At 43.3% G+C, this 24511-nt stretch overlaps 2 protein-coding genes across 3 annotated transcripts in view; one reads left to right on the top strand and one right to left on the bottom strand.

The window, feature by feature from the left end:
* Nucleotides 1-335, bottom strand: part of ADK (adenosine kinase) — a 256903-nt gene extending 256568 nt beyond the window's left edge. The window contains exon 1 of the mRNA XM_034435402.3: nucleotides 1-335. Within this exon, the coding sequence (XP_034291293.3) occupies nucleotides 1-335 (335 nt within the window).
* AP3M1 (adaptor related protein complex 3 subunit mu 1) lies at nucleotides 16-24283 on the top strand. Of its 2 annotated transcripts, none has more exons than XM_034435405.3 (9): nucleotides 16-443; nucleotides 9533-9808; nucleotides 11922-12093; nucleotides 13859-13996; nucleotides 14607-14692; nucleotides 16212-16345; nucleotides 19384-19591; nucleotides 21309-21453; nucleotides 23004-24283. In XM_034435405.3, the coding sequence occupies exons 2-9, from the start codon at nucleotides 9536-9538 to the stop codon at nucleotides 23102-23104; spliced, it is 1257 nt and encodes a 418-aa protein (XP_034291296.2). In that variant the 5' UTR covers nucleotides 16-443; nucleotides 9533-9535; the 3' UTR covers nucleotides 23105-24283. The 2 variants fall into 2 exon arrangements, with proteins under 2 accessions (XP_034291296.2, XP_034291297.2); XM_034435406.3 differs by having other exon boundaries at nucleotides 117-418.
* Nucleotides 24284-24511: the final 228 nt, after the last annotated feature.

Consider the following 24511-nt stretch of genomic DNA (forward strand, 5'->3'; position numbering starts at 1 on the left):
CTGAGGCGTCCCGGCTCTTCCCTCAGCTTCGGCCTCTTGGCGCGCGGCGGCGCCTCCTCCGACCTCCTCATGCCGGCGGCCGCGGCTCTGGCCTCGGGGCGGTGAGGAGCGAGTCCTTCTTCCCCGCCCCTTCCCGGCGAGGCGGAGCCAGGCGGGAGGCCGAGGGGGGCGCGGCGGCCGTGCGTCACGCGAGGCCGAGGCCGGCGCCCTCGTGGAGGAACCGACGGCCGCGGCTTTCCTTGCGGCGTGGCCGGGCCGGCCGGCCTGCTCTTCTCCCCACCCCCGCCGGGACAGCTGGCGGGCCGGGGCGTGGTCGGGGAGGGCTTCGCAGCCATCTTGGGCCGCGTTGCTGCCTCAGCCTCCTCCTCCTCCTCCTCCGCCGCCGGTTTCCTCGCCAGGCGCGGCTCTCGCGGGGAAGGTAACTGCGGAGGGGGCCCCGGGCGGTGAGTTTCTCACAGACCGCTGAGCGGGACTCCCGGGTTTCTTTCCGACTCTCTTCCCGTCTCCCCAGCGCCTTCGCGGGGTTTCGTGTTTGCGGGAACCGCCTTCGGAGTCGGCTGCTGGAGTGGCCGTTTTAGGCCGTCCTGGGATGGCCCGAGCGGTGGCCTTGTAGGCTGGAGAAGTTGTGCCTCCCCCACCCCTCGCAACCGGTCGGTCCCCGGGCAACCGCGGCAGTTGTGCTCGCAACGACACAAAGCCCGGGCCTGTGTGCAAATTCAGCCCCTGTGGATCATCTCAAGGGTGTCCCGGGACTCCGGGCAGCTGCCTAAAGGGGTTGGGAGACCCGTTGCCATTTCAGAAGCCCCTTCATTAACGACGACATATTTTCTTGGTTTTATATATATATATATATATCATATATATATCTATATCTATATATATGCAAAAAATTAAAATCTCTAAAAATCCTTACAGAGCACTCTGCAAGGTCCTTTAAAACCTCAGCTAAAATCCTACCAGTATTTTAAAAATTAGCTGAGGTTTTAAAGGACCTTGCAGAGTGCTCTGTAAGGATTTTTAGAAAATTTTAAGCTGGGATTTTTACCAGAATTTTAAACATTTTAACTAACTTATTTACAATGACGCGGGAAAACACCCGAGATTTTAATTTTTTGCATATGTACACCCGCGAAAACTTAGGAAGACAGATATCTGTATATCTATATATAATAGGATATAAAATAATATAAATACCATATAGTATTATATAATTATATATTTAATATATATATTAAATATATATATGATATATTATTTATATTATATTTGCAGATAAAGGGAGACTAGTATAGATCTATTTCAAGCTATTTAGCTCTCATCAGCTAGCCATACCCTATGTATATATTCTCAGTTAAAATATATATACAGCAAGCGATGCTGTAAAGCAGTCAAATGTTTGTATGTATGTATATATGTCTCTGTATGTAGTAAAAAAATTTTACAATCGGTTCTGTGGGAGTGGCTTAGTGGGCGTGGCAGGGGAAGGATACTGCAAAATCCCCATTCCAACCCCACTCGGGGGCCAGACAGAGGTGGTATTTGGCGGTTCTCTGGACTCAAAATTTCCGCTACCGGTTCTCCAGAACCTGCTGGATTTCACCCCTGGTGTGTGTGTGTGTGTTTTGTTAAAAGTTTTTTATCTTTTTCCCTTTAAAACAAACATTTTATTGTTCATTAGTCAGTGTGTTGCCTGAGTACAAATTTTTTGTGTCATAATAGTTATAATTTACCATCGAATTCTTTATATACATCTATTCTTTTTTTAGCATTACAATTTAACATATCTCCTAATATAACATTTCTCTTCCTAAATTATTTAATGTTATACTTTTTATCCATATTTATTTTCTAACCAGTGATAAAATAACCCCATGTATTATAATAATGTGTATGTATGTATATGTACTTACATATACATATTCATATGTATATGTATGTACATATACATATGTACCGTGTTTCCCCGAAAATAAGACCCTGTCATATTTTTTTGAACCCTAAAATAAGCGCTTGGCCTTATTGCCATGTACTCCAAAGCCTGATTGGGCTTATTATCAGGGGATGTCTTATTTTGAGGGTAACAGGGTATATGTATATGTACATACATATGTATGCATGCATGCAACATTTGGCTGCTTTACAGCATCCCTTGCTTTTGCACCTTTTTTGCTGACGTGAAACCCAAGCTGAGAATTTTCTCTTTCTGAAAATGTGTGACTGTGACTTGGGATCAAACCATGGTTAAACCAAGGCATAATAACGTTCAGTGTGTCAAACAAGTTTTATGTGGGCGTCTTTTTTTTTTTGGCTTTGGTATGGTTCGGTCTGGTTTATATGATACATAAATGAGGCCTTAAGCCCTCCTGATTGAAGAGACTACGGTTTAGATTAGAATATGTGAATATATTATATTCCAATAGTGGTTTGTCCTTGCATGTTAAACCATGGTTTATTTAGGGAAGGGATCACTAGGTGAACAAGGGTTGGCCGAGTTCACACAGATCCCTGAGCTGTAAGCCATGACTTACAAACCACAGTGCTGGATCTGCACAACTTGGTCAGACCCAGAGCGCAGAAGGGGAATAACTTCGTTGTGTGACGTTGCTGCCCTGTGCTTTCCGTTAATCATGGCTAAGATACTTAGCCAAGCAAGAGTGCCACAGCCGATCAGGTAGACTGCTCCTATCATGGAGCAGAGGAAGCCTTGGTTTTCTTCCCCCCCATCCCTGAGGGTTGTGCAAGGGGTTTGACTTGGCATTCTGGCCCCCTTGGAAACACTGCAGTTGTGATTTGTGGCTGCTCTTAACGTGTGCTATGATGGAGGCCACGATTCCATAGTTAAGCTACTCCACCTTAAAGTCAGTTTAAATGGCCTGTTGTGATTAGGTAGTGGTGTGTGTGTGTTGTTACCCCAAGAAAAAAAAGAAAATTTTCCCCAGTTTTGGATAATTTACCCAGATTTGGGAAGCGCTGTTCTTAACCAAAAAAAAGAAGGTATTAAGCCTTATTGCCGTTGGCCTACCTGCAGGACAGGAACCCCAGGCTGCAATTTGTACCCATGAGTGTTTATGATTTATTTTCCGAAACCGTAATGTCAATATCCAGGCAAAAATCCCTGTTAATGTTAAATCCCTCATAATGATGAGCAGTAATAAAATGTGCAAGATGGGGCCACACAACCCAGGTGTCTCCCTCCTCCTGAGTATTTCTTACCTCTTCTGCGGAAATGAAATGTAGTCAGTAAGAAGTTGGGGGCAGGTTTACCCCCCCCCCCAAAAAAGCTCAGTTTTTGCAACCAGTTAGGCCCTCACATTTATTTAAGGAATTTGTTTTGACGAATGCCTGAAAAGATAAAGCAAACTCTGGGTTTGCCGTCTCCTGGAACCTAGCTGGCTGTGGAAGGCCATGTCATGTGAAGCAGAGGCTTATCCAAGGTTCACACCAAACATGAATCAGACTGATAGAGGAACTGGGACATTGTGTACTTGTGTCTTTTTGATTCAGAGTTCATCAGGATAAGGAAAAAGTGGCCCTCTCCTAGACTTTCACAGGGGTGGGGACACGTCACGCTCAAGCATTCACAGTGTGTTAAGAGGACTCCAGATGAAAGGAAGGAGAATGCTGGACCTTGGAAAGTGCCAGAGAGCCTTATCCAACATAGTTACGGGAAGTCTGTTTAGTCAATTCTAGCTTCCCTCCTGGCTTGGATAAGCCGTGGTGGCTGTGTTCACACAGTCTGAGCCACAGTCAGACAAACCCTAAATAGGGCTTAACGTGAATTTCTAAGTCAAGCTCGTTTTTTCAGGAGACACTGTAAGAGAAAGGAGGTAAATGCTAAAGGTCATATTAGAGATCGTCCTTGTTTTCATATGCTGAGTTATGCAAGATCAAAGATCCAGCGATAGCAAATGCTGCCATGGCCCTAAAGTCATGATGGCGAACCTATGGCACATGTGCTCAAAGTGGCACACGAAGCCGTGTCGCCTGACATGCGCAGCCTTGCCTGTTTGTCTTCTGGGTTTCTGGTGCGCATGCATGCGCAACGATCAGCTATCCTTTGCGCATGCGGCAGTGCCGAAAACCGGTGTGCACAAGCATGCCGGCCAGCTGATCATCGGGTGCGCATGCACGCTGAAACCCGGAAGTTTGGCTTTTCCGGAGCGCGGGCCTGATGAGCGAGCATGCAATTGCACAACGTTTCTGCGTGAGTGCTGAAAAGCTTCGCCATCAATGCCCTAAAGTATTGTTCTGAGGCATAGATAGATCTTACTGTTTTTCTTCCCATGGAATTCATCAAAGTCTACTTTGAACCAGAAAAATTGGGGTCTTACTTTTGCTAGCACAATAGCTGAAAAGTAAAGGTTACCGTGATTTTTGCACAGATTGTGGCTATCCCCACTGTTATCGATAAAATGATAACTAACCATGAATCCCTGTAGCCCAAAACAATGTTCCTGAGTATGTCATACTGATTTTTACAGAGAATCTCTCTCAAATGGCCTTTGAAAGGCAGATTATATTTATATCCATTAATTATGCAAATAAGATCCCTGATCCAGTTAATCTGTGTTGTCCTGGTACAAGTCATCATCAATCCTTGTGATTATTATGCAACGAAATATGAAAATACACATATTGGTTGGAGAAGATGTCATAAAGTTCACAACTTCTATTTTTTATAGAGTCGTAGCTTGAACTGATGGGGATGCATAATTGGATCATCAGACACTTCTTGTTTAATTGCTTAATTTAGTTATGTATTCTTTGTACTTTGCATTTTTTGTACAGCTGAAAGCAAACTGGTGGCTTTAGCCAAACAGTAACCAGGGCCAGCAGTCCAGTAAGCCAGGTTAGCAAAACAGTAATCAGAGCAAGAAGTTCAGCAAAGTAGGCAAACCGGACAAGCCCCACAAGACAGAGCACAGTAATCTCCAGGCGTCGGCAAGTGCACATGAGGCCTCACAGATTCAATGCTTGTTCCCAACAAATGCTCCTCCCACCGGCTCCTCCTTACATCTCAGTCCCCAGGTGTGCCTTGTGAAGGAGGCGGGGCACTCTCCTACCTCGTAGCCGGCTCAGTCTGCGTTGTTCTCGCCTTCTCTCTTCTCTCCATGCTCTAGGATCAGAAGGGGGTGGTCCTTGCCTGAGCTCTGACTCCTGCTCCTCCCTGTCTGCAAGCCTTTCTAATCCTGAAAAGCCTTGCCCGGACTGACTCTGCCCTTCCCCAGTTTCCTCCAAGGCCAAAAGAGCTGCCCTCTCGGTCTCTGTCGGCTCTTCTTCCAGCTCATCTTTCCCCGCAGATTCAGACTCCGATGGGGGCATGACACATATCTTTGGGTCTATGGGATATCCAGTCTCGCTGAAAAGAAAGGGATTGAGTGCCAGGCCCTGAGACCCAGCCTGGTCCAGTATCTCTCCTCCAGCTCATCAGGTTTTGAGCCAGAGCTACCGTGAAAATAAGACCCTGTCTTTGATTTTTTTGAACCCCGAAATAAGCGCTTGGCCTTATTTGGGGGCGGTCTCATTATTTTGGGGCACGTGGAGCAAGACGGGGCTCCTCTTGCCATCTTACCTGATTTCCAGCTACGGCGTGTTTCTCGCCATTGTGTGCAGAGAAACAAGTTGTACTGTAAAATTTCGACGAGGGCTTATTTTTGGGGGAGGGCTTATTTTAGCGCATGCACTCAAAAGCCCGATTGGGCTTATTATCCAGGGAGGTCTTAGTTTCAGGGAAACACGGTATGTGCTGAGAGAGTGAGGGCCCACTTATATGCAAGCATGGTGGGCTTGTTGGGGTAATGGGCACCAGTCATCAGCTAATCACATTAAGACAGTTGTGGGTTCCTCTTACCTTTGCTACCAGTTTGGAACCAGGAGAGAACACGTGTGTACGCTCGATTCGCTCGTGCACGGCACTTCTGCACATGCACAGGACCTTCTGTGCATGTGCAGAGTGTCCGTGATGACGTCCGGGCAGGTGGGTGGAGCCTCCCGCCACCACCACTACCAGTTCGCCTGAACCAGGGTGAACCACTAGAAACCCACCACTGCATTAGGAGTGTGTCAGTTGAAACTATATGAGGAAACGGTTGCAGTGTCTTGTGGCTCAGGTGGGCTGCCCAGTAGCTCCTTTTTATTGTGGGGAAAAAAATTATATGAAGGGCTCTGAAACTCTGCTTGCAACATACAATGGGGGTGAGTTCACATAGTTGCTAGGTGGAAATGTCATTGACTGGACCTAGACTCTCTGCTTACATGACGGTTTATAGTTTACTTTTTATGTAAATACAAATCTTGGGGTTAGACCAGGGGTGAAATCCAGCAGGTTCTGACAGGTTCTGGAGAACCAGTAGCGGAAATTTTGAGCAATTCAGAGAACTGACAAATGCCACCTCTGGCTGGCCCCAGAGTGAGTTGGGAATGGAGATTTTGCAATATCCTTCCCCTGCCACGCCCACCAAGCCACACCACACCCACCAAGCCACACCCACAGAACCGGTAATAAAAAAATTTGGATTTTCACCACTGGGTTAGACCATTACAAAACAGTTGAGATTGGAGCATGCAGGAGAAAAATAATTATCTGCTCAGAAGGATAATTTCTTAGATTTCTTAGAATTGGTTAGGTTTTCAGGGAGGAAATACTGGTGTATCTGCCAATTGTTGCCCTAATAGGTAACTGGCCAAATATAACTGAATTAAATATTTTGCTTTCCTTTTTTAAAAAATTGTTCCTATTAACTGAATACAAAAAAGATAAAATGTTAGGTAAAGTTATGAAAAAAGGGGGGAAAAACCCACAAATTGTATGCCTATTTATAGATACATATATAAAATATGTATTTCAGTCATAGTAACCATATTTCACCATAATCATCCATTGCTAATCTATGTTGACTGCCATTCATTTGTAATGCTGCTACTAAGGCCATCTTAGGGTCTTTTTCTGCTTCTTATAAAAAATGTTGGGGAGACAAATGTTAAGACAGTATAATGCCATACTCATTTCATATGCCTCACTACTCATGCAAGTTCACTTTGCTATTTAAAGAAGATACACTTCTGCTGTGTGCTTTGCTCATAAAATTATGCTTTGTATATTCAGTTGGTAAATGTAATTACTGCCTGACTGAACTATAGTTTTACTTTAAACAATATAGGCCATAGTTACATTTATTAATTGAATTTACTTTAAAATGTTTTAATGTTTATTGCAAACCAAGTGTTTTATGATGAACACTTGAAGAAAAATGAAGTTTAAGGCAGAGGGAATTTCCAGCACAATCCCTAACCACAATCTCCTGGTTAGGAGCAGATCCACAAAGTTCTCTGACTTGTTAAAAAGTCCGAGAAACTAAACAGCAAGAATAGACACAGTATAGCTCTTATTTCCTTCAAACCTGGCAGTGCCCACCACAAGAGATTGCCACCTGTCACTCTACACAAGAATCCTAGCCCTCTTGGTGATCAAGATTGGTGTTTCTCGAACTTGAAAACTTTACGATATGTGGCATTCATGATGACCACACATCTTAAAGTTGTCAACCTTGAAAAATACTGTTCAAGATGATAAATCTTGAATTAAAAAAAATTACAGGAATAAAAGTAGCAATCTTAGGATGCCATTGTTGCTTTATTATTCTGGAAGGGAATGCTTTATTGGCTTTTTTTCCTATTCTTTCCAGGATTTTTTAGAAAAAAATAAATTCTTGTGTTTAAAAAAAGTCTTGTTCTGATATTTTTCAGCCTTTCTTTTCTCTGTAAGCCTTTATATCTCAAACATGCTCTGCTGGTTTAAATTCAGGTTTAATATTATTTTGGGCCTAATTTAGTTTTAGGTTTTTAAACTTTTTAATATTATTAAAAATTGCTGAGAGACACCTATTTGTCAGCAATTATATACTGCTGCTGCTGACAAGTGTGTCTCTCAGGAACTTTTAATAATAATAAACAGTCTAAAAGCCCAAAACTAAGTAAGATAGAAATGTAAGAACAAGAAATGTCTGTATATAGGAGAAAATTAGAAATAAATTTGGCTTAATCGGCCATAATGAACAACATCAGTAATCAGTGCTCTCTCATAGCTGTATTTGACAAGTGTGTGGTTTAATAGAATATTTAACACCTGATCTCTTGAATAGGTCTAGGAATTATTTTTTATCAATTGCTCCAAATTAATTACTTACTTCATTTCTTAGATGATCTTAAATATGGGTCTTCTTTTCCTCCCTTCAAATGCTACACCCTTCATTTATCAATTAATTGCAAACAGTTACTTTCTTTGTGTAGCTGTGAAATCTGCAGAGTGGTTAGTGAGTAATGCGATCTGCTGTTGATCTAACAATGGCAGCTTTAATCATTAGATAAACATAACTGAAGGTAGTTATAAATATGATTGCTTGCTACCCCAGTCCAGCAGATATATGTATTACTTAGGATCTTAAGGTATGGGCTTGATTTATACATCATGCTAAGGTGTGGTTTATTTTAACCCTAATTTGAGGAACAAGCCGTAGACTTAATTCATATCACATTAAGACATGGTAGAATATATCATCGTTCCAACATTACTCTTGGTTCCCACAACGTTAAGCTATAAACCATGATTTACAAAGCCAAAAAGTGATTTAGTTGGATTTGTATTGATAAATCCAGATAGGCCAGGGGTCTGCAACCTTAAACAAAGAGCCATTTGGATCCATTTCCCACAGAAAAGAAAACACCGGGAGCCACAAAACCCGTCTCGTGCCTGATTATTTCTCGAGCAGCCACAGAACTAGCATATGTAGTTGAATTAAAAGTTCTGTTTTCTTCTGAAACTTTTCTTGGATTTATCCATGGTTGACCTACCGGGGCTTGAAAAGCTCAATAAATCACGTGCCCGCAGGTGTTGTACATTGGTGGTTGTGACGCATATTTTGAGTGACAGGCAGCCGCAGCAGAGGGGTGAAAGAGCCACATGCAGCTCCAGAGCCGCAGGTTGCTGACCCCTGAGATAGGCGCAAATCTGACTTCTAGCTAAAGGCTAAAATTTCCTTGAGTCTCTTAGATCAAAGCTATCTTACCCAAAAAAATATTTAAAAAAATACAATCTGAATTGGTACATGGTCTGGTTCACCTACAGCTCAGAGTTTACTGTTGGGGTTTGGTTCATTTTATGCATAATATATTTAACGAGCTCATCCACTTGAGTTTCCTGCTGTGTGCAAACAGTTTCTTCAGCAAATTGTGGATTTAAAAATCGGAGTTAACAGGAGGCAGGGGAGAGTTGCTTAAATTGTGTCTTCCGGTTTCCAAAGAGTGATTGTAACAAAGCAAGGGGGTCAGAGCTCTAAAGCAGGGGTCTCCAACCTTGGCAACTTTAAACCTAGCGGACTTCAACTCCCAGAATTCCCCAGCCAGCTTTGCTGGCTGGGGAATTCTGGGAGTTGAAGTCCGCCAGGCTTAAAGTTGCCAAAGTTGGAGACCCCTGCTCTAAAGCACAAAACGGTTTAATTTTATACTAATGCCTGTGCATGTGTCCTCCCAACAGAAAATGATCCACAGCCTGTTCCTTATAAATTCTTCTGGGGACATCTTCTTGGAGAAGCACTGGAAGAGCGTCGTCTGCCAATCTGTGTGTGACTATTTCTTCGAAGCTCAGGAAAGAGCAGCCGACGTGGAAAATGTCCCTCCCGTCATCCCCACCCCTCACCACTTCCTCATCAGCATCTACCGAGACAAAATCTTTTTTGTGTCTGTCATACAGACGGAAGTGCCGCCGCTTTTTGTCATCGAATTCCTCCATCGCGTAGCAGATACTTTCCAGGTTGGCCTACACAGAATAGTTGTATGGATTTAGGGGAGGCATGTGCATTTCAGTTAATCTCTAGCTGCCTGGTTATATTTGAAAGCTCTAGATCATTTCCACCTACCAGTGGAAAGTTATCTTGAGTTTTAAGTACATGTTCCATCAAATTTATTTATTTATTCTAATTAATTAATTAATTAATTTTATTTATATATTTGTCAAACATGTACAAGATAGCAGGTACAGGTATAAACATAAAGGAAGTAAGTACAGATAAATGGAGACAGTAAGAGGGATGGTAGGCACACTGGTGTGCTTATGCACGTCCCCTTTACGGACCTCTTAGGAATGGGGTGAGGTCCACGGTAGACAGTTTAAGATTGAAGTTGTGAGGGTTTGAGTCTGTAACAATGGAGTCGGGTAGAGCATTCCAGGCGTTGACCATTCTGTTGCTGAATTTTCTGCAGTCGAGTTTGGAGCGGTTTACCTTGAGTTTGTATCGATCGTTTGCCCGTGTACTATTGTGGTTAAAACTGAAGTCATTGACAGGCAAGACGTTGTAGCAGATAATTTTGTGTACAATGCTTAGACCATAGGCGGCACAGTTCCAGATTGTCAAAGCCCAAATTTCAAGCCTTGGTGGCATAAGGCAGTGGTCCCCAACCTTTTTATCGCCGCGGCCCGCTGAGCGCGCGCAGGGGTGGGGGCACGGTCCAGGAGCTTTTGCGCACGGCCCATTGCGCACGGCCCAGGAGCTTTTGCGCACGGCCCAGGAGCCTTTGCGCTGCAGCGTTCATGTCCCCCGGCCGCTGCGCGGCCCGGTGCCAGGTACTCCACGGCCCGGCACCGGTCCGCGGACCGGGGGTTGGGGACCACTGGCATAAGGGATTCTCTTGTGAGTGCTATCTTGCAGGTTTTAGCATTACCACCCTACAGATGTCTCTGGATACTAGTATGATAGAGAAGGGCAATATTAGAAATATTTATTTTAAAAAAGAAGCCTTAAAAGACATGAGCATTGCTGAAGCTTATGTTAAAGTCCAATACATAAATTGTAATTATGGATGGACAGAACAGTAGAAATTCAGTTGGAACAAATGAAGGACTGACTACTCATATTTAGAAAAGAGGTCATTAGGAGTTTAGGGTTTGTAACTAATTTTAAGTACAGCGATAGGATATCCAAGTACAACTTGAAATTTCCAGAATGGAACATCTATCTATAACTTTGTCTTGAGGAACTCAGATTTCATTATGCCTTGTTGACAGCAGATCTCCAGAATGACAGATATGGATGAGAAGCGTTCACGTTACCTAATCCAGTTTTGCTGTCCTATTTTTAAGCCTCTTGCTTCCATTCTTTGCAACAGGGGAAACTTAACACATGAGGAAGGAGCAGAAATGGTGGGTGGTTAGGGACTTTCAGATCTTCTGCTCCATACAAGCAGCCCGATTCAGTCCCTCATTTTCAGTTTTTCCAAAGTGGAATTCCCCAACCTCACAAAGAATCACTATTTCAGGGCTAGATTTCTTTCTTCCAACAAAACATGCCAAATTATTTTAGTGTTACTTGTTGAGCGTAAGCCAAACAGCTTTCAGGTCTATTTAGGGGGGTAGAATTTTTGTCCCTAAAATTGTTTCTCTCAAAGCTGCATTACTGAATACTTCGAGAGTGACATTAGCAGGTAGAAATTGGTCAATGTACAAACATAGATAAGGAGGTTTATGGGTGCCCATTGGACTTTTATGCTTTCTTAATTGTTAAAGGTTTTGAGCAACGTTAGGCTTAGCCAGACAATATGATGGAATCTATGAGTATCCCCAATAGCTACAGGTAGCTGAGGAAAAGGCTTGTGTAAGTTTGTTGTAACTGACTGCACATCCGGACACATATAACTTCTATCCATGGATCTCTACTGAGCGTGTGTCCAGAATAATTATGTTCTTCACCTTCTGATGAAGAGCCTGTCTGATTTATAAACTATGGGGGAAAATCCATGCTGTCTGAATAGATGAATGGATGTTAAATTACAGGAGCTGTATTTCTAGCAGAAGCCTAGTTTTTTCTAAGTGCAGGTAGAGCTATTAATTGGAATAAACTACCTTCTTTGTATTCTTTCTATGGATTTAGGATTACTTTGGAGAATGTTCTGAAACTGCCATTAAAGACAATGTTGTTACTGTGTACGAGCTTCTTGAAGAAATGCTGGACAACGGTTTTCCCCTGGCAACGGAATCCAATATACTGAAGGAGCTTATTAAACCACCCACAATCCTGCGCTCAGTGGTCAATTCCATCACAGGTACTGTGGCAGCTTCCCAGTGCTCCAGCTAGTTTATTTATTTATTAGAATAGAATAGAGTTGGAAGGGACCTTGGAGGTCTTCTAGTCCCACCCCCTGCTTAGGCAGGAAACCCTACACCACTTCAGACAAATGGTTATCCAACATCATCTTAAAAACGTCCAATTTTGGAGCGTTTACAACTTCTGGAGGCAAGTTGTTCCACTGATTAATTGTTCTAACTGTTAGGAAATTTCTCCTTAGTTCTAAGTTGCTTCTCTCCTTGATTAGTTTGCACCCATTGCTTCTTATACTGCCTTCAGGTGCGTTGGAGAATAGCTTGACTCCCTCTTCTTTGTGGCAGCCCCTGAGATATCGGAACCCTGCTATCATGTCACCCCTGGTCCTTCTTTTCATAAGACTACTGTGTTTCCCCCAAAATAAGACCCTGTCTTATATTTTTTTGAACCCCGAAATAAGCGCTTGGCCTTATTTTTGGGGAGGTTTTATTATTTTGGGATGTGTGGAGCGAGACGGGGATCCTCTTGCTGTCTTACCTGATTTCCAGCTCTGTCTCCTAACTCTAACCAGAGGAAATGGCAGGGACCAGCTTATTTTCAGGGAGGGCTTATTTTCAGGGAGGGCTTATTTTTGGGGAAGGTTTATTTTGGGGGGAGGTATTATTTTTGGGGAAACACAGTAGACATATCCAGTTCCAGCAACCGTTCTTTGTATGTTTTAGCCTCCAGTCCCCTAAATTAAATTGTATTGTCACCCATCTCCCCAATAGGGTGACTCTGGGCAGATTACAGAACATAACAGTTTAGTAACTTAACAGGTGGGTGAACTTGCACTTTCCAAATGGCAGGTGACATTTGAGGTCCCGGTATGGATTGGTTGGTTGTGCTTGTAAACCAGATCTAGAGCTTGGTGGCCCTTTGTTACGATTAACTGATGACCTTAGGCGTTCCTCCTCCATTATACTTTTACTCCATGAGTGCTGAGTTTATGTACAATCTTCCAGTGAGACTGTGCAGAATATATTTTGAAAAGCTACTGACTCCTCATATCCTCAGATACCTCTGAAAGATGGGCAGCCCTTCCATTTTCAAAGCTCTGATGGTAGATCTTTAATATTGGTGGACTTTCTTCTGTAGTGGGACAACTTAGCAGCTGTTCACCTGCTCCTAGGCCAAGGCACAAAAACAACATGCACTCACTGATCCACAATATCAGCTCAAAGAGGTAATGGGACGCCCCTGGAAGGTTTCCTGCTTCTGAACTCATCCCGAGAGAGGTGTGGGAGAAGACCTGCCTGCCTTAAAAATAGCGCTGGGAGAGTTCACATCTCTTGCTTTGCCAATAAGCCATCAAAAAAACAATACCATTTGGTGTTCTGTCTGAACCAGGCCATCTTTTTGGTGCATGTTTTGGATATTTACCATGTAATTTTCCTTGTGGATTTTATACATTCCAAATTAAGTACTTATATATGCAACAGATACATACCATACTTTTCGGAGTATAAGACACACTTTTTCCCCCCTAAAAGAGGGTGGAAATATTGGTGCATCTTATACTCCGGTGCGTCTTATAGTCTGAAAAATACGGTATTTATCCGTTCCCTTGTCTCCTTCCCCCCGCCTAGTAATAAAGCGAAAAAAGTCAGCATTGTATTTGCAGTTTTAAGTCTACTGGGTTTTGTAGCAAGCTGCTGCTGCTGCCGCTGCCTTTTTTTTTTAACAGAGCATTTGTTTCTTACGGACTTTTTCTTTGCTTTTCCAAGGTAGCAGCAACGTGGGGGACACTCTTCCAACCGGTCAGCTGTCCAACATTCCCTGGCGAAGAGCAGGCGTGAAGTACACAAATAACGAGGCCTACTTTGATGTCATTGAAGAAATCGATGCCATCATAGACAAATCTGGTAAAGTTCGGGAGAACCTCTAGCTAAGATTCTGTGCAGTTCGGGGAACCCCCAAATACCACTTCTGGCTGGCCCCTCCCCGCCCACCCCTCCCCGCCCCTCCCAGGAGTCCCCACGCGGCCAATTTTGGATGATGTGGTCTTACTAAGGCTTTACAGAGTGGTATTAGTACCTCACTTGATTGTATCCCTCTGTTAATGCAATTTAGGATTGTATTGACTTTTTTAGCTGCCGCTGCACACTGCTGGCTCATATTTAGCTGGTTGTCCACTAAGACTCCAAGATCCCTCTCACAGTCACTGCTATTAAGCCTGGTTTCACCCAGTCTCTGTGTGTACTTTTGGTTTTTCTTGCCTAAGTCTAAGACTTTCCTTTTCTCTACATTGAATTTCATTGTTAGATAGAGCCCAGTGTTCAAGTCTATCAAGATAAATCTGGATCTTGAGCCTATCATCCAGGGTGTTGGCTATTCCTGCTAGCATAGTATCATCTGCAGATTTAATAAGATTCCCTTCTATTTCCTCATCTAAGTCATTTAACTCACCGTATCCTGGTTTCTAGGCCAGCACCTGAAGCACCAGAGCAAATAATCTCTCATTTATTTCTACAGGCTCCACAGTCTTTGCAGAAATCCAAGGTGTCATCGATGCTTGCGTCAAGCTCTCAGGAATGCCAGATCTTTCACTTTCTTTCATGGTAAATGGGAGTTTTGTGCCGTTTACTTAGGGGGAAAGTGCCCTTTGTGTGATTTCTATCCAAGTCTTGGATTTCTCTCCGAGGTTTTGCTTTACTTCCATTCATGCATAAATGTCCCCATCCCAGTGCAGGATTTCAATCAGTCCGCATTTTTGATCAGTTCAGCCAGAAGCTCCTGGGATTCTCCTGCAAAGGAGAAACCACCATTCTCCTAAGGTCCCCTTTCTGTCTTCCAAAATCAGAAACCTGTCAAAGAGCCCTGGCTCTTGCTTAGGGTGGTGAGACTCTATTGCAGAAGAAGCCGTGAAGAATAACCCTTCATGTTTCTTATATTGCATTGAAGTTGTGTTTTGCCTGCATCAGAAGGAGACCGGAGGTTACTACTAAACAAAATTTGCATCTCCTTGGTTAGAGACACAAGCTGCGGATGCAAAAGAGGTGATAAAATGGCTTTTGATAGTTGATAGCGATGAAGTCTTGAGGGGTGTTCAGCCATAATGCCTGGACAAAAGGATCCCAATGGTGCTTTTTCTAAAGGCAACTGGACTTTTCATTTTTCCTTGAAGACATTTCGTTTCTCATCCAAGAAGCTTCTTCAGAATAGAGGAAGCTTCTTAGATGAGACCCGAAACGTCTTCAAGGAAAAGCAAAGTCCAGTTGCCTTTTGAAAAAGCACCTTTGGGACAACAATGACCTAAACCAAGGGGGTCAAACTCAAGGCCTGCGGGCCGGATGTGGCCTGCAGGCTGCTTAGATCTTGTCCATGGAGCTGGCCTGGAAATATCAAAGGACCAGCCTGTGGTGCCTCAGCCGGCCAAAATCTCCATAGCCAAAATCTCCATAGACACTTGACAAAGGGAGCAGAGTTTTAGACTTGGGACTGGGGGCAAAGCCACACTACTGTCTTGTCAAAAGTGTTCTTTCAGCATGTTTGTTGTCATGATGTAACTGAAAAGAAATTCCAGGAATTGGGCAGGGCTGATTATGAGAGAGATAAGTGGAGAGGTGTGTTTCTTTGTGAGTCAGCTCCATTGCATTCCTTTCGGCCTTGTTTTCCTTGAGTTACATAACCCCACTATAAGTAGGTATAAAGGACTGTCCGACTGTCATCACCCTTTCTTTCTCACCATGAATGGAGAATTTGTACTGAACGTTGGTCATATTTGAAGCCTCTTTCTAAGAAATGATCTCGATTGATTTGTTGCGAGTTCTGCTTGGGCTCCATCAGATGGAAATAGAAATCCCTTCTGAACCCCACTGAGTCCTTGAGATGGCAGGCACAACATAGGGGAGAGGCCAGCAGGCATAATCTCATCTTGCTGCATGTGTATTTTGTTCAATTCTATCCCAAAACACTAAATCAGAGGTCTTCAAACTTGGCAGCTTTAAGACTTGTGCTCCAGCCAACTATGCTGGCTGGAGAATTCTGGGAGTTGAAGTCCACAAGCCTTAAAGCTGCCAGGTTTGAGGACCCCTGCACTAGATTGTGGAGGAAAAGTTTTATTTTTTCTTCCTGTAGAACCCAAGACTCCTGGATGATGTTAGCTTTCACCCTTGCATTCGATTCAAGCGCTGGGAATCCGAAAGGGTCCTTTCCTTCATTCCTCCCGATGGAAACTTCAGACTGATTTCCTACAAAGTCAGCTCTCAAAAGTAAGTTTGTTGGAAGAGCCAAATATATATGTAAATGTTCTGACCTAGCCTTCACAAAAACACGAAGCAAATTCCTTGTCCTGACAAAACCCCTTTTTATTAAGCTAGTGTGAATTCCTCTCATTCACATCCAGCAAAGCCCCAGCAAACAGTCTTTCAAGGGTGAATTTACAACCACAGACCTTATCAGGCTTGGAGAGCTGCCAGGCCAATACCTTCCAAACGCAATGCTGTACAAGAAAATACTCGGCAAGGAGTCTCTGAGCGTTACAAACAGATCTTCACACTAATGAAATGAACTAATTGTCTCCTGCAAACTCCCCTCTCCTTTCACACCTCTTTATTCCATATGGGAGGGGCCATTCATCGTCCACCTGTGCCTTTACTCCCGAGTCGGCCCTTTTTCCTTAACTGTTCCCTTCTCCTGGCTGCTCTGCACATGCGCAGCTTGGGAACAGGCTCCAGCTGTTCTTCAGCCCCACTTATCTCCGACTCCGAAGGTAGCTGATAAACGTCGGATGGCCCTGGCCCCATCTCTGCCTCCGACGCAGAGCACTCATCAGAGCCTTCCCCAGAGTCCAGGACTGGCCCATGTTTGTCCCCAACCTCTTCACTGTCTGAGTCTGCTGCCAGCTCTGCTGGCGGGCCACAACAGTAAAGCTCCTTTGAGGGTCAAGGTGGTCCTGGGCAGAACGTTCTCTGGAAATCCCCCCCCCCTTTTCTTTTCACACCATTCTACATTGGAGCCATTTTTTAGACATTGTTCTTGGCACTAAAGTCCACAGACCAGGAAACAGCCCGTGAGGACATCCAAATTATACTGAAATAACTTGGGGACTTTGTTTTAGGTGATTATTCTCAGGCCTTGAATTGGCGGCATGGTGGCCTAGAGGCAGAGCTCTCGCCCCACAATCAGGAGGCATCAGGAAGGGCATCTGGCCAGTAAACACTCAGCTCCATTCAGTTGCCCCACCTCCACCCCAATTATGGGGTCATTAAAAGAAGAAAAAATTCTCAGGCCTTGAATAAATAATACTGAGCCATGCTTTGATGGGCTTCTCTCCGAGTATGGGACCATTACCTTATTAATCCTTCCTCCCTAAAGAAAAGGTGTATGTACTAACTTTTGTCTTAATGTCACTTAGGAACCTCTTGAGAAGAACGCTCCGGCTTCTTAGTCAATACATTCATCAATGCTATGTTCTAGAATAGCCTTAAGGTCTTTTGCTCATGGAATGAAACTTTAGCATAACAAAGCTTTGTTTTTTATTTTTCTTTCTCGTGCCTTTGAGTCAGTGTTGACTCTTGGCAACCGCTCGCACACTTCCCTGCAGACTTCTTGGCAACATTTTTTGGAAGCGGCTTGCCATTGCCTGCCTCTCATTTGAGAGACAGTGACTGATCCAAAGTCACCCAGCAGGCTTCCTACCTAAAGCAGGACTAGCACTCGGGTTCTCTCATATTTTAGCCTGCTGTCTTGAACTTCTACACCAAACAGGCTCTAAAGCTACATTACACCAATGAAAATGTTGCACAGATTCAGCATGTAACTGCAGTTTACAACTGTCAACCAAGGAGGTCACCTTGGTGAATTTTTGCTGGCAAAGTTTGTTTTGAGAGCTGGGGATGGTTTACCATTGATTTCTTTTCTTTGGAGGAAGTCTTCTGCTGGCCACCCCCTCCCCAGAGTAAAAGTATCTAAGAGCAGCCAGTCAGAGAGTCTATCCGGTAGGATTACAGCAAGAAAAGGAAGAAGAAACTGAAGCTGCCTAGCTGAGGGTTGTATTTGTTCGCCCAGAATGACTTGTCTGATTTCGAGCACAATTCAGTGGTTTTGACAAGTCCAGGTCTACCTTGTCATCTATGGGAGGAGATTTTTTTTTTTGAATAGCAGCTTTATATTTTGTTCTGCCTTATCTTCTTCATGTTTCCACTTGAATATTCTGTTCAAGTAGAAAAACACAACAGTTGTTACCTTTTGTCCTGTATCAGCTACAGGCGAGCCCAGTGGCGCTTTCTTTTCTCTTAAGACTTGTCTGTTGGCCACAAGATTTGAAGCTTTGCCAAAGAGGTTTCACCTTAGTATTCCAAGATAAGGAACAAAGAAAAGGGCAGTTTGGGGGGTGTCACATATCATCATGTTTGATTCCATGGATCTTCTTTGGGCTTTAACTATAGAGGGGGCTGTGCCAGTTATATCTGGTGACTTTGGGAGGGAGAAAAAAGGATGGAGAACAAAGGAATATAAGAAAATCAATCCAACTCGTAATGAGCTTGGGTGTTGGGAGCCTATGGATTAAGGTTGATAAAATAGATGATTAAAATAAATAAATAAATAAAAATCAGATTTTTTAAATTTAAATTGGATTTTTTAAAATTTAAATTGGATTTTTTTTTATTTTTATCAAATTTATTTTAATAAAATACTTTTGGAATAAAAATCTATCTAAAGATTGTTTTCAATTTAAGATACATTAACAATGTATTCAGCATGAAATGGAGCTTAGTTATATAGCATGAGGCTGTATATTCTGCAATATTTACATTTTTGGTAAACTCATTCAATGAATCCAAGCTTTGTAAGCTAAATAGGAAACTTCCATTTTGTTTGCAAATAATAATTTTAAAGATTCTAACTACCAACAAGAATGAGTCCTTACATTTAAAGAGCACCTGTCATTTCAGATCCATCATGGCAGTGCCTGCTAGTGGGCATCCACTTACCTGCTGCCTGCCAGGTGTGTCACCTTGTTGTGTCACTGCCGCATCACCAGCCGTCCCATTAAAGTGAATGGGACTGTCGGTGAGTTAACAGCGGGTCAGAGGAGGAGCCGCTGCGGGACAGAGATGACAGTTGCTCTTTAAACATTATGATTTAAATCGAGTTGATTTAAATCAAATCTACCCTGGTTAAGGAACCCTCTAATTGCACACTACTTTCATGTAATTCCAGCATGTATATACATTTTGAAAAATGATTAGTTAGCGTGCAATGCTTCCTGAATAATTAGGGTCTCTACTTCTTCTTGTTGTTTCAGCTTGGTGGCTATTCCAGTGTACGTGAAACATGCAATTACTTTCAAAGAGAATTCATCTTCTGGAAGATTTGATGTTACCATTGGGCCTAAGCAGAACATGGGGAAGACAATTGAAGGAGTCATCATGACTGTTCATATGCCCAAAGCGGTACTTAATATGAGCCTGGCGCCCACACAAGGCAGCTACGCATTTGATCCGGTCACTAAGGTGAGTCCTGCCCTCCAAATAGTACATCTCAGCTTGAGTTCCCAAACTCTTCCCATGGATATGGTGGTGTTGACAGAGGGCTGGGCTTTCTACCTTTATTCAAATTAGGCCCTGTCACATGGTCACTTGGTTTTCTTTAATCACCAGCTGGCTATTCTGCTCCTTTTGCCTTTTGAGGGAAATTCTGGATGTATATTACAGGAAGCCTCCGACTAAGGTTTCATGCAGAAACAACAGATCTTGCAGCAAGTTGAAATATAACTGGTGCTTGTTTTGTGATGTCTATTGCGGGATTAGTTAAGAGTGGCAGAGAATGAGTTCCAAGCGTGTGGTTTTCAGAAAGTATTATCCATTCAGCCACAAGAGCACAAGCAATCTTCAGTAGAATTAATTCTTCACTCGTTATACCCCTGAGTGTTGTGGCCCACCAGCGGCGGAGCTGGCAGCAGAGTCGGACAGTGAGGAGGTTGGGGAGGAACATGGAGTCTGGGGAAGGCTCAGTGAGGGCTCTGCGTCGGAGGCAGAGATGGGGCCATGGCCATCTGGCAGTTGTCAGCTGCCTCCAGAGATAGACAGCAGTGAGGCAGAGGAACAGCTGGAGCCTGTTCCCAGTGTGTGCATGCACAGAGCTGCCAGAAGAAAAGAACAGCTAAGAAATCAGGGTCGACTTGGGAGTAAAACCACAGGTGGACGATGAATGGTTCCTCCCGTAGGAAATAAAAGAGGAACAAAAGGGGAGTGGGCTTTTGCAGGAAACAATTCGTTCGTTCAGTTCAGGAGTGTGAAGATCTGTCTGTGCACTGCGCTTGGAAAATACTTACATGGCAGCTTTCCAAACTAGATAAGGTCTGTGGTCATAAATTCACCTTTGAAAGACTGTTTGTCAGGCCTTTGCTGAATGTGAATGGGGAGAATTTACATTCACATTCAGCAAAGGCTTATTAAACAAAGAAGAAGAATTCACATTTGTTTAATAAAAGAGGTTTTGTCGGGACCAGGATTCTGCTTCATGCTTTTGGGGGGAAGCCTAGGTCAGAACACTGAGGGAGAAATTTATCCAATTCAACCAGGCTTCTTTCACCAACCGCCTCATTCAGGAACTGTTCTAAGTTATTGCAGTCTCCATTTGTCCATTTATAACCTTCACTGAATCCTTCAGTTATGTGATCAGAATTACAGTCAGTACCTATTGTCCTGTGCTTGATCTGTTACCTTTCTCCCCCTTCCTCCCCCACCCCCCACTACCGCCCAGGAGCAGAGATTGGAGGGTAAGGAATTGCAAGAGAGCGAGAGAGCACAGGCAGAGAATAGAAAATACACCTAGCTGTTTGCATAGCACCCTCATGGTTCCTAGCATCAGTGCATTGCTTTCAATATGTTTTTGCTATTGTGTGATTGCTTAATCTCTTATAATCCCTTCCTCTTCAATAAATATAATCAATTCCTTTCTTTTAGTTATCTCAACACCGGTGTGACCATTTCAAAGAATCGGGGAGGAGGGGAAATGAAAGCACAGTTGCAATACAAACAAGGGATTCAGAATTTGTTGAAAGAAATGTCTTAGGCTAGTTGTGTTTCTTTGGTCTCTAAGGCACACACACATACACAGAAACTCAAACAGTTTCTTCATAACACTGTTAGGACTTGGAAGACACAGTAGGAGACAACATGACTGGTTTTAAAAAGCACTGTATAAATGTTTTTGATGATTATTTAGGTGTTAACATGGGATGTTGGCAAAATCATCCCTCAGAAGCTGCCTACTCTGAAAGGGATGGTGAATTTACAGTCTGGAGCTCCAAAGCCAGAGGAAAACCCAAGTTTGAATATTCAGTTCAAGATCCAACAATTGGCTATTTCTGGTAAGACGAGCTTCCCACTCGGCATAGAAAGACTTCGATATAAATTCTATAGTGGCTGACTTAACATAATAAATAAGATTATATAATGCAAACATACCAAATTCCAGAGCTATATTGAAAAACTAAAGCAACTGAAAGGAAATTCACAACAACCCTAACTTTCAACTCATCTGTTCCCTACATGCATAGTTGTTTGATACTACGCACAGATAAATTTCTCCACCCATTACAAACACAGGTCCTTTTATTATTATTTTTGTCCATTGCTGGTATTTCATTCGTGTGGAACCTGCAACAGAATGTTACAGTGGGCCCACTCTTGTAGTTTTCTGGAGGTGATGGTGGACTTGCCTTTCTTGGATATGTTTGAGGAGAAATGAGATGGCCATCAGCAGCCTGGGTTGCTTTAACACAAGACTCGTGCACTGAGTAGGCATTGATGTCCTCAGTGCAGGGGTGAAATCATACCGGTTCAGACCAGTTCGGGCAAACCACTAGGGATTATTGGCATCAGTTTGCCGAACTGGTAGTAATCACCCCTCATTGGCACCACCCACACCCAGCTGGTCGCCGCTCACCTCTTCCAGCTGCTCGATATTCCACAGAATTCAATGTTCAATTGAGAGCAGAGAGAATGCTAACTTTTCTCCCTCCATTCAGAACAGAGCTGCTGCAGCTTGTTCCTTTAAGATGGTCCCCAGGAGGGAGGGGACGGGGGGGGGGGGAAGCAGCTGGAATGGAGCCATTTTTGTGAAAGGCAGGAAAATGGGGAAGGGGATTTTTCTGCCTGTCATTCATTCCTCAGTCTCAGCACAGTCTGCGGGAAGGATGGTAGGCAGGAATATTTCCCTCCCCATTTTCCTGTCATTCACGACAAGGAGTGGCTGGGAAGGGAGGGGCCGGTGAGGAGCCCCTCGATGTGAGTGATGTTGAGTTGGCCACGGCCACCCAGTCACATGACCCACCCACCCCAACAAGCCACGCCTACAGAACCGGTAGGGGAATTTTTTTTAATTTCACCACTGCCTCAGTGGCCTTGATATTAAACGATATTCTCAGTGTCCTCTTCAGCTCTGGGAGCTTTGGTCTTTCCCTAGGTCTGAAGTTTTCCACTATGGCAGTTTTCTTTTCTTTTCTTTTTTTTTTTTCCCGGATCTCAGAGTCAGCATTTTGTGGCTGCTTAAGGTTGATGGGGGTGTGGTGGCTCAATGGCTAAGACGCTGAGCTTGTCGATTGAAAGGTCAGCAGTTCAGTAGTGCGCCTTTGGTGTTTAGCCATGCTGGCCACATGACCACGGAGACGTCTTCGGACAGCGCTGGCTCTTTGGCTTTGAAACGGAGATGAGCACTGCCCCCTAGAGTCGGGAACGACTAGCACATATGTGCGAGGGGAACCTTTACCTTTAAGGTTGATGAGCCAGCTTAACCTTCATTGGGAAAATATTGCTGCATCCCCCATCAAGGGGCAGAACTAAAAGAACTTTATAGTTATAATTCTTCCATAATTTCCTGAAATACTCTGTTCTGATGTGTGTCCGTTATTTATTTCAGGACTGAAAGTAAACCGCCTTGACATGTATGGAGAAAAATACAAACCATTTAAAGGTGTGAAGTACATCACAAAGGCAGGGAAGTTCCAAGTACGAACATGAAGCTCAAGAACTCTGCTTTTCTGGCAGATGGTTGTGTGTGTATGTGTGGGCGTGTGTGTGTGTATTCCAGCCTCAGAGAAAAATGAGCATTAGTTACTTAAATTCCTCTTAAATGCCAATTTCAGCCATTCCTCTAAATATATCCATTCCACACAGTCCTAATTTCCACGTGTAGTAATAGTTAAGTTGGTCTTTTTTTTCCTACGTGGCTTTCAAAGAGAAATGTTTTGTTAAGTAGGGTTGGTTGTTTCTGGTGGACTTTGTGGATTTCGGCTTGTAGTGAACACCTGGGTTGTCCTTTGAACCAGCTATTCCTGAACACTGCCACGTAAACCATCAAAGCACAAGAAAGAAGGAAGAACCTGGATTGGACAGAAAGGAAGCCCAATCTGAAGTGGAGAGAGAAACAGTATTGCAAGCTGTTTCTGGAAACAGATCTCTGAGGAAGCCCCACCCTACCCTACCCCTCTTGACAAAAGACTCTTTAATGGAACAAAAACAAAACAAAAAAAAGCCTTTTTCTGCAGGATTTACACCACCCTGCCTTTTTTAGTAAAAATTGCCTTATCAGCTTGAGAATTCAGCAGACAATCTGTAGCCAATGTTAAGATTTATTTTTTTTTACCACAATTTGCTTTGAAAATGAATGAATGGGATACGGAGCCTGATTTGTTTCAATTACCTCTGCATTTACAGATGTCAAACCTCGCACCTTTTATTGTTTGTGCCCTTCGCACCTTCCAAGTAGCTCATCTGAGGTGGTGGTGCTGCTTGTTTCTGATGAAATAAAAAGGGAGCATAGCTGTACCAAGGTCACTTGGGCAATTTAATTTTCAGACTCTGCCAAGTGGCCCAAGGGTCACAAGAGAGAGGTTGGGATTTCTGCATTAGTTTTAAAATGTTGATGATAGTAACATTATTACCTCCTTTCAGATCGGTTGCAGGGAAAAATCTGGGTGAAATATAACGAGATGAAAGGCGATGCTCACTGCAGAACCAAATTATTTGTTTGTGAAAAAAAAGCCACAAGGTTAAAAAGAAATGCTCTTATTGATTGTATTCATATCATTCCTTTGTGAGGTCATTGTGTCACCACAACAACCTTGACTGGACAGAGACCCAAAGTTTCCCAAGTTCCATAATTAAATGGGGACTTGAAATAAGTTCAGAGAAAGCCAATTTTGTCTTTGTTTTGTATTTCTGACACAATTCACATTTGCATCTAAGACAGTCCCATACTAGTGGAGAAGATGAATCTAGTTCTCACACATAATCGTGGGACAAGATTTAAAGGTTCCTATTCTGAAACAAAGGGTGCCAATTGTGACGTGTTAGGTGTATTGTTCTGTGGGGTAAATGTACCTTTATTTCTTATTGTAATGGCAGAGAGAATCATGTATTTGCAAT

This window comes from Pantherophis guttatus, chromosome 6 (genome assembly GCF_059756535.1).
Source record: "Pantherophis guttatus breed Tessera chromosome 6, ASM5975653v1, whole genome shotgun sequence".
Classification (NCBI taxonomy): Eukaryota; Metazoa; Chordata; class Lepidosauria; order Squamata; family Colubridae; genus Pantherophis; species Pantherophis guttatus.